The 13,351-nt window shown below is 43.7% G+C and overlaps 1 protein-coding gene across 3 annotated transcripts in view; it reads right to left on the bottom strand.

Moving 5' to 3' along the window:
• The window catches only part of birc6 (baculoviral IAP repeat containing 6), a 135,457-nt gene that overhangs the window by 75,923 nt on the left and 46,183 nt on the right, over positions 1 to 13,351 (bottom strand). For all 3 annotated transcript variants that reach the window (XM_086258227.1, XM_086258229.1, XM_086258228.1), the window contains exons 13-30: positions 12,367 to 12,527; positions 12,057 to 12,188; positions 11,756 to 11,887; positions 11,181 to 11,347; positions 10,672 to 10,805; positions 10,374 to 10,535; positions 10,119 to 10,250; positions 9,623 to 9,720; positions 9,375 to 9,522; positions 9,129 to 9,262; positions 8,127 to 8,273; positions 7,855 to 8,042; positions 6,948 to 7,259; positions 6,673 to 6,772; positions 6,254 to 6,468; positions 5,909 to 6,117; positions 3,191 to 3,543; positions 2,847 to 3,066 (exon numbers count right to left, since the gene is read on the bottom strand). In XM_086258227.1, the coding sequence (XP_086114353.1) occupies positions 2,847 to 3,066; positions 3,191 to 3,543; positions 5,909 to 6,117; positions 6,254 to 6,468; positions 6,673 to 6,772; positions 6,948 to 7,259; positions 7,855 to 8,042; positions 8,127 to 8,273; positions 9,129 to 9,262; positions 9,375 to 9,522; positions 9,623 to 9,720; positions 10,119 to 10,250; positions 10,374 to 10,535; positions 10,672 to 10,805; positions 11,181 to 11,347; positions 11,756 to 11,887; positions 12,057 to 12,188; positions 12,367 to 12,527 (3,144 nt within the window). The remainder of the gene's footprint in view (positions 1 to 2,846; positions 3,067 to 3,190; positions 3,544 to 5,908; positions 6,118 to 6,253; positions 6,469 to 6,672; positions 6,773 to 6,947; positions 7,260 to 7,854; positions 8,043 to 8,126; positions 8,274 to 9,128; positions 9,263 to 9,374; positions 9,523 to 9,622; positions 9,721 to 10,118; positions 10,251 to 10,373; positions 10,536 to 10,671; positions 10,806 to 11,180; positions 11,348 to 11,755; positions 11,888 to 12,056; positions 12,189 to 12,366; positions 12,528 to 13,351) is intronic.

Raw genomic sequence — 13,351 nt, 5'->3', positions numbered from 1 at the left:
CTGCATCTCCATGTATGAGTAGACAAATCTAAGCAGCCAAAAGACTGAGAGGGCACTTTACTGTGCTGCAGTGAAATACTTTTGCAGTTTTTAGACTTGCCTCAGCATAGTAACCAGAGAAAAGGCAACACTAAAAGCCAAGCATCTATGATCCAAGCTGTGACAATAAATGACATGAAAATTAAGTACAATTCCCTTTAAAAACAAAATACACCTACAAGCATAATAACATGGCTGGAAGAGTTACATGTTCAGGATATGCATGGCTTCATGATAGTCTTTGGTGTATTCCATATTCTTTGCAGTTTGTGCCCTGATGTTGATTGTTTTGAGTGTTCTCTGTTTGTTCACATAGCCATGCAAGTCTTTGTGAGACTGTTCATTGCTTGTATAAATTATTTGATGGCGAACTTCTTACTGGTCCCCATCATCATGTGCGACTCCCTATTGGATATTGTTAGTCTCTGTGCTTCAGGAGCCGAAGTTAGAACTAAACATCAGCTAGTTTGTGGATTTGTTTATTTTAAACAAACAAACAAAAACAAAAAACAAACCCTAAGGTTATGTGTATAACCCCAGTTCTCTGAGTAGCATAGTACAGTGAGTGTCTCACTATGGGAAGGCCTCCTGTGTGACCTCATCAGAAGCTCAAATACCTTTACGTCTTTACAGGCTGGCTAAGTGACGCCCATGTCATGAGGGGCTAGTGCCTCAGATGTCATTCAAAGCAAGTCCACCTCTTCCTTGCTTCCATAGAAGGCGGGTGGTCTGGTGAAACACTAACTCATGCTACTCAAGAGAACCGGGGTTATATACATAACCTGAAGTTCTCTTTGATAGCATTTGTTTCGTGTCTCACTATAGGAGGAAGACTAACTCCCAGATTGACAGACATGCCTGCTGAGAAGACAACTGTCACCAATAGCACTTCACAGGGGAGAAGCTCCCACCTGGGAAGACAGAGGACTGAATGCACCAGGTTAGGCGCTGTTACATCTAGCCTGTAAAACCTAGCAAATGTGTGAGGTGAGGCCCACCATGCAGCTGCACACACCTCCTGGATAGAAACTCCCTTAAAGAGAGCCCATGAGGTTGCCAGACCTCTAGTGGGGCAAGAGGCTGAAGACCCCTGCTAGTGAAGGCCAGGGCAATTGCTCCTACTATCCAATAGGAAAGGCGCTGTTTATACACAGGATTTCCCATATGTGGGAATCTGAGGTGAAAGGCGTGGGTAAAAGGCCAGCAGTTCTACAGAGGAACATGTGCCAAGAACCTTTGGGATAAAGGCAAGGTTGACCTTCATATAGAGTTGTCTTCAAGGACAGAAATGTTAACTCAAACCTGTTCCAGGGATTCAAAAGGGAAACAAGAGAATGCAGCTCTAAGCACCACTTTTCAAACACACGCCACGCTCTAGAACAGTGACTAGCGTCGATAACACTGTGGGGAAGCCCCACAGTGTTCAGGTTAAACTACTCACATAGAGCTAGCCTCTCTAGGTGGGGATGGAATATTTCCCCCCATGCAAGAGACAGGAGGTCTCTGCGCAGCAGCTGAAAAATCTCCACCAGCCAGTGCTTCCCTGGGCAGTGTGGGGCTATCAGGATGACAACGTGACCATTCTCTCTCGCTCTGGGCAGAGTTGGAGAAATGAGGGCATAGAGGAGGGTTCTTGGAGATTGTGAGCCACAGCATCCATCCCCAGTGGAGCTTTCTAATCGTGCAGGGGGGAAAAAACAAAACAAAACAAAACAAAACAAAAAAAAAACGGGACACTGAGCATTCTCCAAGTCCACAGTCGCCTGATCGAATTGCAGCCAGATCTGCTTCACCACCTCGGGTGAAGCTTCCAGTCTCCACACAGTGAGTTGCCCCTAGAGAGAAGATCTGCTCCAAAGTTCAAGATCCATGGCATGCGAGTTGCTCTCAGAGACAGCAGGTGAACACTGCTCCAGACCATCAGTCTGTGTGCCAGTGTGTGTAACTTGGGGCACTGTCTGTTGATGTAGGCCACAAATGTGGAATTGTCCGATCTCAATGAAACATGATGACCTCTATGCCAAGGCAGAAAATGTTTTAGCGACAGGTGAACTGCCAGCAGTTCCAGACAGTTTATGTGGGTAGAGTACATGTGAGAGCCCCATCCCTCATTCACTGCTCTGCCTTTGTTAGTGCCACCCTAGCCAACCACATACCACATGTTGCCATATACTTTTTTGATTGGTCAACATGGTACACTTTAACACCAATAGGGAAGGGGTGTTTTTTTTCTTTTCCTTTCTTTTTGCTCTGCAAGCGGAGAATTCTTGCTATAGCACTGTAGTTAGAAAACACTGTTTCTACCATTTCTTCCAGGAGTAAATACCACTGTTTTATTCAGAAAAATACACCGCATGTATTTTTTATCATAACTCTGGGTTTACATGGCCGATCAACAATTATAAATTCATATACAGTCCACACATCCACACTTTTGAAATGAAGAATCTGGGTCGTTGCATCTTGTTGCTGTGTCATCTTAAATTGGTCATGTGATTTGGACGTGCCAGCGTATCCATCGACTGCAGAGGGTTAAACAACTCTATGGTGGGAGAGGTTGGTTTTGATTTGGTTTATGTTTCCTTTCCTTTCCTTCTTTCTTTTTTTTTTTAACCGTTCATTAGAAGTCAACATTTTGATACAAACCAATGTGTAATGTCATGATTAGATTTTCCTGTGGGACTGAAAAATTATTTTATTTTTCATTAAAAACCCTACCTTTTTTCATTATTTATTATTATTATTATTTATTGAATTTCACATTAATCTAAAATGTTGTGACTATATGGAATCTGATAGTTCTTTACCTGTCCTGGGGAAAGATGAGCAGCTGTTCAGAGTTGTAGAGCTCCTGCAGTACATTAGAGAGGAACTGGCCCCACCAGCGCTCGCCTCCACAAAGCTGCACCAGCAGCAGGCCGGCATGAAGTCGGATCTTGGGCGTCCCACTGATGCAAAGATGTTTGAAGAGCTCCTCACAGGCCTTGGCATGGAATGTGCTCTGGAGCACCGAGGGGACAGAATGGCCTAAAAATACCCATAAAAATGAATCAATCATGTGTAACAGCGTTTCAATCCACACGTTACTAACAAAGTCATCTGTGAAATGTACAACTTCACTAAAAAGCAGATCCAGCAGAGTTCAGCTCACCATTATTAGAATGCAGCAGGCTGAGCAGTGTGTCCAGCAAGTAGCGGATGATGGTTCTCAGTTGCTCTGTGGAGGAGTTGTGAACTAGCTCCTTTGCTTCCGGAGCCCCAGCTGCTGAGAGTGACTTGCGGCTGGTACCCAGTGATACACGCAACCGCTGAACCGCATGGTGAGCCAGGTTAAGCTGTAGCTGCAGCTGGATGCAGTCCTGGTAGGCTGAGAAAACACGCTGATCTTCCTCAACAACCTTATCTGGTTTTCTTAAGAAGTACTGGGCATTGTTGGCGCTGTTGAGAGGTGGCAGGTCGATGTTCTGCAGAAGAGTCTCTAGCCGATGGCAAGCTAGATTATACCTGGTAAATAAATACAAAATTGGAAAATTCACAACACCACCAAAAAATTTACAAACTTCTTTTGCAGATGGTAAATGGTAAATGGCCTGCATTTGTATAGCGCTTTTCTAGTCCCTAAGGACCCCAAAGCGCTTTACATATCCAGTCATCCACCCATTCACACACACATTCACACACTGGTGATGGCAAGCTACATTGTAGCCACAGCCACCCTGGGGCGCACTGACAGAGGCGAGGCTGCCGGACACTGGCGCCACCGGGCCCTCTGACCACCACCAGTAGGGAACGGGTGAAGTGTCTTGCCCAAGGACACAACGGCCGAGACTATCCAAGCCGGGGCTCGAACCGGCAACCTTCCGATTACAAGGCGAACTCCCAACTCTTGAGCCACGATCGCCCCTCAGATGAAATCACTACATTATTTAAGTTATCCCAGGTGGACCTTTGTCAAAACTGGAAAGGCACCTAAAGAAAGCTCCAGCCGATCCAGGAGAGAAGGACAACCGCTGCCCAAGCGAACCCTGTAGTGATCCCATATGTGTCAGGAGTATCGGAGCAGTTGAGACACATTTTTTCTAAACACCGGGTCTCTGTGGCTTTTAAACCCCAAAACACGCTGCGCCAAAAATTGGTCCACCCCAAGGATCGGGTCCCCCGACACAAACAGAGTAACATAGTGTACGCTGTTAAGTGCCAGGAGGATTGTCAGGATTTATACATCAGGGAAACCAAACAACCTCTGGCGAAGCGGACGGCACAACACAGAAGAGCTACCTCGTCAGGCTAGTGGACACTCTTTCAAAGATGAGGATGTACACATCCTGGACAGGGAGGAACGCTGGTTTGAGCGCGGAGTCAAGGAGGCCATTTACGTGAAAAGGGAAAGACCATCTCTGAATTGAGGAGGGGGCTTAAGGGTACAGCTTTCGCCATCTTACAATGCTATGATTGCAGCCATTCCCCAACTCTGTGAATGGTACTCATGGCCATTGATCAGTGGTCTTTGATCAGTGGGTTTTGGTCAGTGGTTGTTGATCAATGGTCATGAGAATTTGCATATTAAGATTAAGGAACTGACCTCCCAGCCCATTGTTCCTTCAGTGGGCTGGGTTCAGTCATTGTGTAAATGTACTGTTTATAAGATTGGGGAAACCTGCAGTCAGCTGAGACTGAAGAAGTCACTTGGATGAGTGACGAAACGTTTCTCCCACAAAATGCTACGTCCAGATGAGCAGAATCAACTTTTGGATATTTAAGTTCAGTTTTACTAAACATAGTCAGGCCTAATTACTGGCAGACCTGTTGAATCAAGAAACCACTTAAATAGAACCCATCTGACAAATTGAAGCAGACCATGATCTAATGAAACAAAATCACTGATGTCTATCAGTCTGAAAAGGGCTAAAAGCCATTTCTTAAGCCTTGGAACTTCACTGAACCACAGTCAGATCCATTATACACAAATGGAGAAAACTCTGAACAGTGGTGAAGCTGGTGAGGCTGCTCTGCTGCCTCAGCACCTGGAAGACTTGCTGTGGTAAATGGGACCATGAATTCTGCTGTCTGGTTATGATCTCAAGCTGAAGCGTACTCGGGTTTCACAGCAGGACAATGGTCCAAAAGACACCAGCAAGTCCACCTTTGAATGGCTTAAGAAAAACAAAATGAAGACTTTGGAGTGGACTAGTCAGAGTCTTGACCCAGAATTCAATTGAGATTCTGTGGCATGACCTTAAAAGGGGGGTTCATGCTTGAAAATCCTCCAATGTGGCTGAATTACAACTATTCTGCAAAGATGAGTGGGCCAAAATTCCTCCACAGTGCGGTAAAAGACTCTTTGGGAGTTACTGTGAACACCTGATTGCAGCTGTTGCTGCTAGGGTAACCAACCAGCTCCCCTTAATAATAATAAACTTCATTTGGAAACTGAATTTTGTGTTTATTTGTGTTATCATTATCTAATAATTAAGTTTGTTTGATGATCTGAAACCTTGTGATACACGTAGTGATATAAAAAGTGTGATATACAATATACACAAACATTAGGAGATCAGGAAGAGGTCAAACTCTTTTTCACGACATTGTAGTGCTTTATACATGTCTTGTTTAACCATTTCCATCTAGCATTCACACACATTAACACTGTGATAAACACATCGGGAGCAACTTAAGGTTCAGTATCTTGCTCAAAGATATTTGGCATGCAGGCTGGAGTAGCCAGGAATCAACTCACTGACCTTTCAATTAGGAGATGACCTGCTCAACCTCCTGAGCCACAGACACCACCAAATATCTCAAGTCTGTTCAATGAAGCTATAGTCAAACTCAAATGAGGCATCTGTATCTGCTTTACTTCCTGTCTCACCTGCACTGGATGTCCTCCTGCAAAGCCACCATCATGGTCAGGTGTTGATCCACATCTGGCTGACTGGCAGCTTCGCTCTCTCCCCGAAGAGGATCATGCATCAGCTTCAGTTCACTCTCCCAAGGCAGGATATAAGTGTGGCCATAGTAGAAGCCCAGTGGAATCTTAGCACGAGCATTGGTGCTGCCATAGCGCCCAATCACAGTGATCTGAGAATATGAGGCAGCCCACAATAGCAGTATTACATCCATCATTGCGGCAGATTTTTAACTCAACAAAGAAATTTAAAACATCACGTAAGCCAACCCACAACTCTGCCCCAAAGTAAAACAGAGAGAAACAGACCTTCATGAACCTGCAAACAGGTGGTGGCAGCAGGTCATGCAGAATGAGGGAGTGGGTGCTGATGTCTGTGGCCACCACCAGCCTGCGGCCATCCACCTCCTCACCCAGAGTCCAGATGTCTATGGACAGAGAGGCCAGGTCGCCACAGGTGGGGATCAGAGCATCCGTCAGCAAAACAGGACGGCCAAAGTCCAAAGTTACAAAACGGCGAGCTCCTGGGAGGAAAAACATAGCACACTCATGAGCAAGCTCAGTTTATTTTCCACAAATATTTAATTTGACGGTATTTCCTAACGTAATTAGCAACAAATGAAACATGATTAAAACTTTCAGAAAGTTTCAGAATCTTCCAGTCTTAAAATATTGACATTTAAGCACTAGGTTAGGTGGTCAATATGGAATAGTCCTACATGACATACCCGAGTGCATCCGCTCTATGATGATTGACTGATGTGGAGGAGGCTGCAGGAAGTGAGATGCCTGGGAAATGGCCAAAGCCAGACCACTGCCCATTGGGCTCTGAGGCAGAAAGAGAGACATTTCTCATTTTACTGCAAAGCAATCTATCAAGTTAGATAAATCTATCTAGATCTAAAATCATTTGTTGAAAGTGATATATGCAGCAATAGCTATATAAATATCCCAATGACTCAGGGATAAATAGCCACAAAGCATGGAGCTACTTGTTACTAACTGGTTTGGCTTTCTGTGTGTTCTTGTGTGCAGCCAGGTTGACAGGCCCAGGGTCCATCATGGAACCAGGGAACAGGTGAGCCAGCTCAGCACTGAAGGCTGCAGAAACCACCTCATTGGGGGGTGTGAGAGGAGGGGTCATGAAGAGGGGTGTGGTTTTAGGTGTTGGGGGGATGACGTCAGAAGGATGAATGAAAAAGCCTGGTGCGGAGGAAGAGTTTGAAGGCACAGAGTTGTGTATAGGTCCCACGCCTGAGGCAGCAGCTGCTGCTGCTGAGGTGGTCTGATGCAGCTTAGCCTCCAGCTTGGCCTTCTGTTTACAGCATACAAAGAATATTACAGCCACAGGATAAAAACACTAGATTTGTATTAGAGCAACATGGCAAACTTTAGAGAAATCCAAAACTGGAAAAAGCTTTCAGCATTTCTTGTCTTTTAATTTCTTGGATCTCTTCAGTTTTGTGCAAACATTTAGTGTCCAGTCAGAACATGGTTTCCACAGCCATGAACTGTGGTTAGGTTTTTAAACTGTATCAAGTCCTTGCTACAATAATAGCATTTCTCGGTGGAAGAAATTAACAATCTGTAACATTTGGCTTCATATCCTTTATGAACCTTTGAGACTTTTTCTTACATCATCATGTCATAAAGATTTCTGCTAAATAAGTTTTATAACTTGGTCATTTGGTTCTCAGAAACCAGTGCCAAACAAACTCCTATTTCATCACTTCTCTACCTAGTGTGTGATTATTTACTTTTGAACCATTTCTATTCTGTTCTATTCTATTGTGTTCTAATAGCTAGTCTGTCTTAGGGTAAGAAAATGCTAATATGACCGCACTCCTGTCATTGAGTTTTGTTGAGCTCCTGCAGCTTAAACAGGCCAGATAACTGAACTAGTTCTTCACCTGCTGCTGCAGCTTCAGCAGCTGCTGTTGCTTCTCCTGCAGGACCTGCAGCTGCTGCTCTGCTGACACCATAGCATGAGACAACGACTGGAGAGCCACCTGAGCTGCAGAACTCAGAGCCGTAGAAGCTTCTCCAACCGTTCCCGTTGACAGGCCGCCCACTGTTGGGGTCACACCAAATGTACTCACTGGAAACAAAGAATACAACTTCAAGAAAGGACAGTTCCCATACTAAAACCTCAGCTAAAACCAAGCTAAGATCAAATGGTTACCAGTGAACATGCTGGCGTCATCTCGCTCCACCCGTGTGCCATCACTGGTGGAGATACAAGTAAAGTGCAAAGGTTCCACCTCCAAGAGTCCTGTTAATGCTGTGAAGCTGCCTTCTGCTGCTGCACAGCTGCTCACTTTTCCATTCCCTACGAAACATACAACATTCAAAACTAACTGAAAAAAAATATGCTTAACAAGCATTTGAGTTCCTCCTTTCACCCTTAAAACATAATGCTCTTTTTAATTTTTTCCATAAGCACTTGGTCAGAGTGGGAAAGAAAGATTCCCTTTTAACAAGAAGAAACCCCCAGCAGAACTGGCAAATGGAGGAGCAGCCAGTTGCCGTGGCTTGTTGACGGTGACTGGAGAGGGTGCACACACACACACACACACACACACACACACACACACCAAAAAACCCCACACTTTTTAGTACAGACCTATTGCAGCTTAACTAAGGGAGGACTCAGGGGCACCTTATTCAGCCTCCTTTCAAGTTACCCTGTGGAATTTTATTTCAACAGAAGTGTCTCCACTTGATGGGCTTCAAGGGTTTCTCAGTTTACTAGCTTGCTTTTTTTTGCATAAAGCTTGACTGGAATCTTTCAGGTCCAGTGAAGGTGCAATTTTGGTGTGTGGATGGGTAGACCCACATAAGTTGCAGCTTCAACAGGAAAGGCCAAATCAGAAGTTGCAAAAAGTCTCACTGAAATCTGACAAGCCAAGAAAAGTCTGTAGTTTGAAATGATTATATAGTAGATATTATGAAACTGTTCAGTGTATATTTTGCACACTGTACTTTAAAAAGCCCTGCGAGGTAAAAGATGCTTTGAGTTTTTTTCCCCTCTCAACTAGGTGTCAGAGCAGACTTGGTCATTAAAATGTATTTCATTTTCACATTATAGAGCCTTCTTGTGATAAAGGAGAGCAGTGCTTTAAGATCTGCAAGTTCAGGTCAGTGGTCACAGAAAGAAATTCCTGTGAAGTTTTAGTGCTCATACCTGAGAGTATGTCGGAGAGGTCGATCTCATCAGACTGCACTCCGATGCTGCTGTTGAAGGCATTCTTACATGAGGAACCGCTGACCTCCAAGTCAAAGAGCACTGGGTCAAATGGAGAGCTGTACAGTCCGTACCTGGGAACGAATAGATAAACATCCAAGAAAGGGGGATAAAATAAGGTGACGATAAGATGAGAAAAACGTAATTTATGAACCTAGGGTTTAGACTAAAGAGCTATACAGATACCTGGTCTGCAGCAGGGCCTCCAGTGGTGTGAGGCGGTCCTGCAGCTGTCGAGAGATGGCGGTGAGCAGGGAGGCACAAGCAGTGCTGCAGTCTGCCAGGTCCTCCTCCTTCACGTAATTTAACAACACAAAGTACCAGAACACTGAGCCTGGAAGCCCACAGAAGAAAGAGGAGAGGGTAAAACATCAAGTCTGGACAGTCAAGAAACACAGACAAGGGAGAGTGCTAGATGTTGCTCAATCACTCACCACCAGTTGCTGCTGCAGGCAAGTAAGGCATATTGTCCAGCAGAGCCTTCAGAAGGCTCACGCCAAAACCCTGCTGACTTGGTTCTCCTTTCCCATTACTGTAACAAGAAACAAAACTACGTGCTTGTTATTTTATTTAAGTAAACCTAAAAAACAAAACACAAGATACCAAGAGAGAACACATGTTACATTACAAGAAATTAATAACCCCTAATGTAAGCCTTGACTTGTGGTAGAGCCCTCTCACCCTTAAAAACATAATGTTGGCTGACACAACGCATTCAGCAGAGCACCCATTACTTTCTTTTTATGCCGAATGTGAGAAATTAACTGCACACTCTGTCTCTCTTCCCTTTTCAAATAAGTGGACCTGCCTAACAAACAGCATCTTAGCACTCCATCAGTGAACAAGGCCTCTACCTTATGCGTGTTAAGTTGTAAATTTGCCCAATTGTAAAAGAACTGTCTGCATCTTTGGCTCAAACAGGCTTCTTACCTAATGCAAAGTGCAAGAAAGCGAGCACATTTGTGTGCTATACTCCGGCCAGCCTCAAAGAAACACACCCGTACAATATCGGTAAGCCTCGTCCTGGTTTTCACCTGCAGACTCTCCTTTCCTTCTTTTAGGCTAAAAACAGGACACAAAATGCAATATTCCAATTAGTACAATGTGAACGTGATGGTCATGTATAATCTAGAGCCCTTATGGTAATGCTATCTTATATCTGTATGTCTCCAGGTTGACTTCTACCTGCAAGGTCCATTGGAGAAGACCCCAGCCAGCCAGCATAAGATATCTAGGATGAGGCTCTGGGCATGCTCCGTGGCTGGGTCGCCCTCTGTTCGCCGACACAGTGCATCCAGCAGCTTCTCATGGAAGTCTGGGAACTGCAGCATTGCACAGCGTTGGACCCTGAAAACGACAGAGCAGCAGACACAGACCAGCTAACTTGTAAAAAACCACCACAAAAACCATCTAAGCAAAAATGTATCTGTGTTAAATGTTTAACCTGACCACAGTGCCAGCAGCACCTCAGCAGTTATCTGACCTTTCTTTGGGAATTGACGTCTTCTTGAACCTTCTGATTGTGACTGAAACTTCCTGAAGCAGGTCGCATCCTCGCAGGTTTTCTACTTTCTTTGATGGAGCTGAGGTTTCCGTCTTCACTGCGGAGACTTTCTCCTACACACAAAAATAAAAGGTAGCAAATACATGAATGTGGCTTTGTTTGGCATTTGGTAGTTTCACAAAGTCAAGGGTAGACCAGCTGTTCATTTTTTTTGGAATGTTTTTATCTTGGAAAACAAAATGATTGCAAAAACAAGACTTTTCATAGTATAAGAATTATTCAATAGTTCACTTTGGACCAATCAAGTTACATCTTCCGTTTTTTTCTTTATTTAAAAAATAAATAAACTCTCCACTTTCAGTGGAAACAAATGAGCCGACAGCCTCGGTTGACAAAACATATAGAAACATTACTCTAAACGGGCTGTAACTTGATGAAATCCAACACTTATGTGCCATCTGACTGGCTTAGGAACTGTAATTGTGTACCTTAGAAGCCTGAGCCCTTTGAAGGAGGGTTGACAGTGAGTGCGCTTTGGTGCCCTGAGGCTTGGAACTAGGCATTCTCACCACGGGGCGGGGGTTCTCCTCCGTGCCCTTATCACTTACTGCCTTGATGTGAACCAGGAAAGAGCGGTACTTCCCTCCTGCCATGCCTGCAGCAGAGAGGGATCAACAGGACAATTGTAAAACACTGACACACACCTGTGTAGATGAATATGAACTGCAGGCTATGATCAGGAAGTCATTTCACATCTAACAGTCAGCATTATAACCATCTCACTGAATTGTTTATGTCACGACGATCTAGGAGTTTGACCATGAATTTCCAAATAAAGGGCTTCCAAAGTAGTTTGGAATACTGGTTTGACAAATTAACTTTATTGTCATCATTCCTATATTTACATCAACTTGAAATGAACTGTGTGTTTGGCAGTCTTGATGATCACCAATGCCACTGGAGAAACAAATATTAATTCTAAACCAGTACGAGATTCAGGTGGCTATTGAAACTGCTTTAGTCTGATATACTGAAAATTAAGACCTGGCTATGTGTTTATTACCTTTTACCAGCTTGGGGCTAGTGAGGCTGAGCATACCAGCATGGCCAGAGAGGTCTAGCCCACTGGCCAGCCATACTGGACCACACAGGATGTCCTCCTTGTGGTCTTCCAGGAATGGACACAACATGGAGCCTGCAATAAGCATATGAAACCACAATTTTATGTTTACATACAGTTTATTTACAAAAAGAAAGAAATAATTTCAAAGTCGAATCATCATCTGAAATGAAAGGTTCTAGGTGAGTGATCATCTGCAGGGCAAATAAGTGTTTATAAATTCAAACTGCCTAAAATGTTTGACCTGATGTCTCCTCTATGTCCATGAACTGGATGTCCTCTGTGAAGTCTTGCATTACAGGTTGGCCATTTCTCTCCCCATTTGCATGAAGGACATTGGAAAGAGGGAACGAGATCTGCCTGTCCACAGCTGTTTCTGTTGAAGCGATAAGGAGTAATACTGAGATGTATAAAGTCAGTTCTATCTAGTAAGAATAAAATACATACTAACTGAATGAGAAATGATGAAAACTTCCCCCCAAAAGAAAGCTGCTTTAATCTGAAACACTGCTGGTTAAAAGCAATCATTAATTGTATAAAAACAATGTCCTCACCACTGACTTTGCCCAGCCCAGGTGCTTTGTTTTTAAGCAGAGTGACCTGGATCTGAGGAATGTTGACGATGTTGGCATTCAAGACAAACTTAAAGTCCACATGGCCCACCATGCAGGCCTTGGGCAGCACCAGTTCAAACACATGCTCATCCCAGCTAGAGCTGAAGACAGAACAGAGGTCATCATTATTAAAGAAAGTATTCCTACACGATCACATTATCAACCATTTCAAATATTAAGCATGTCAAGCTACACACTGACTCGTGAGCATACCAGTTGATGGTGAAATGTCTGTAACTCCAGTAGATGAGGAAAGTATGATCAAGATTTCAGATACAAAACAGAAACCAAAAGTAGAATTTGCTGCTCTAGAACTGTTGATTATAGCTGAGATTCAAGTACATATGATTCAAAACATGAGTTATGTCTAAGTGTGACTGGAACATGTGCGAAGACCTGACTAGCAAACAAGACTGACAACTGTTTTGATACATTAGCAGCAGATTCATAAATAAATATTCAAAATGTTGGTTATCAACTGGGAGATGTGTTACTGATACCCGGAACACAGACTGGTGACAACGAGTTGATCCGTACATGTCATTTCTATACGGTTTTGGATTTTCTACCCTGCGTGTCAGCTGGAGTGTACCTGTTGCTAGTGGGCTAGCATACTAAAGCTAAGGGTAAGAGCAAAGGATCTGATGATTTTACACCAACAGCTTCTTTTTTCTGTACATTTTTTTTACTTTAGCACAAACTCAAGTTGACTAAAATTAAAAAGCTTAGCTCGTTAATGCTTTCCCTGTCTGCTTCTCTTGCTCAATCTAACAGTTATCTAAGAGACTAAACTTGGCTCAAATGTTTGCTCCACCTCTCTTGTCTGCTCACTATGTGAGAGGTCCATTTACACTGACAGTAAAAGCAGGGAAGGGAGAAACCAGTACAACAGCACTAGTCGGTACTTAATACATACAAAAAAAGT

This window comes from Aulonocara sp. 'chitande type north' Nkhata Bay, linkage group LG13 (genome assembly GCF_057382095.1).
Source record: "Aulonocara sp. 'chitande type north' Nkhata Bay isolate Kocher_YH1m ecotype deep benthic linkage group LG13, A_spYH_male_GT1.1, whole genome shotgun sequence".
NCBI classification, from domain to species: domain Eukaryota; kingdom Metazoa; phylum Chordata; class Actinopteri; order Cichliformes; family Cichlidae; genus Aulonocara; species Aulonocara sp. 'chitande type north' Nkhata Bay.
The sequence above is the reverse complement of the archived record's forward strand: the minus strand, read 5'-3'. Positions and strand labels throughout refer to the sequence as shown.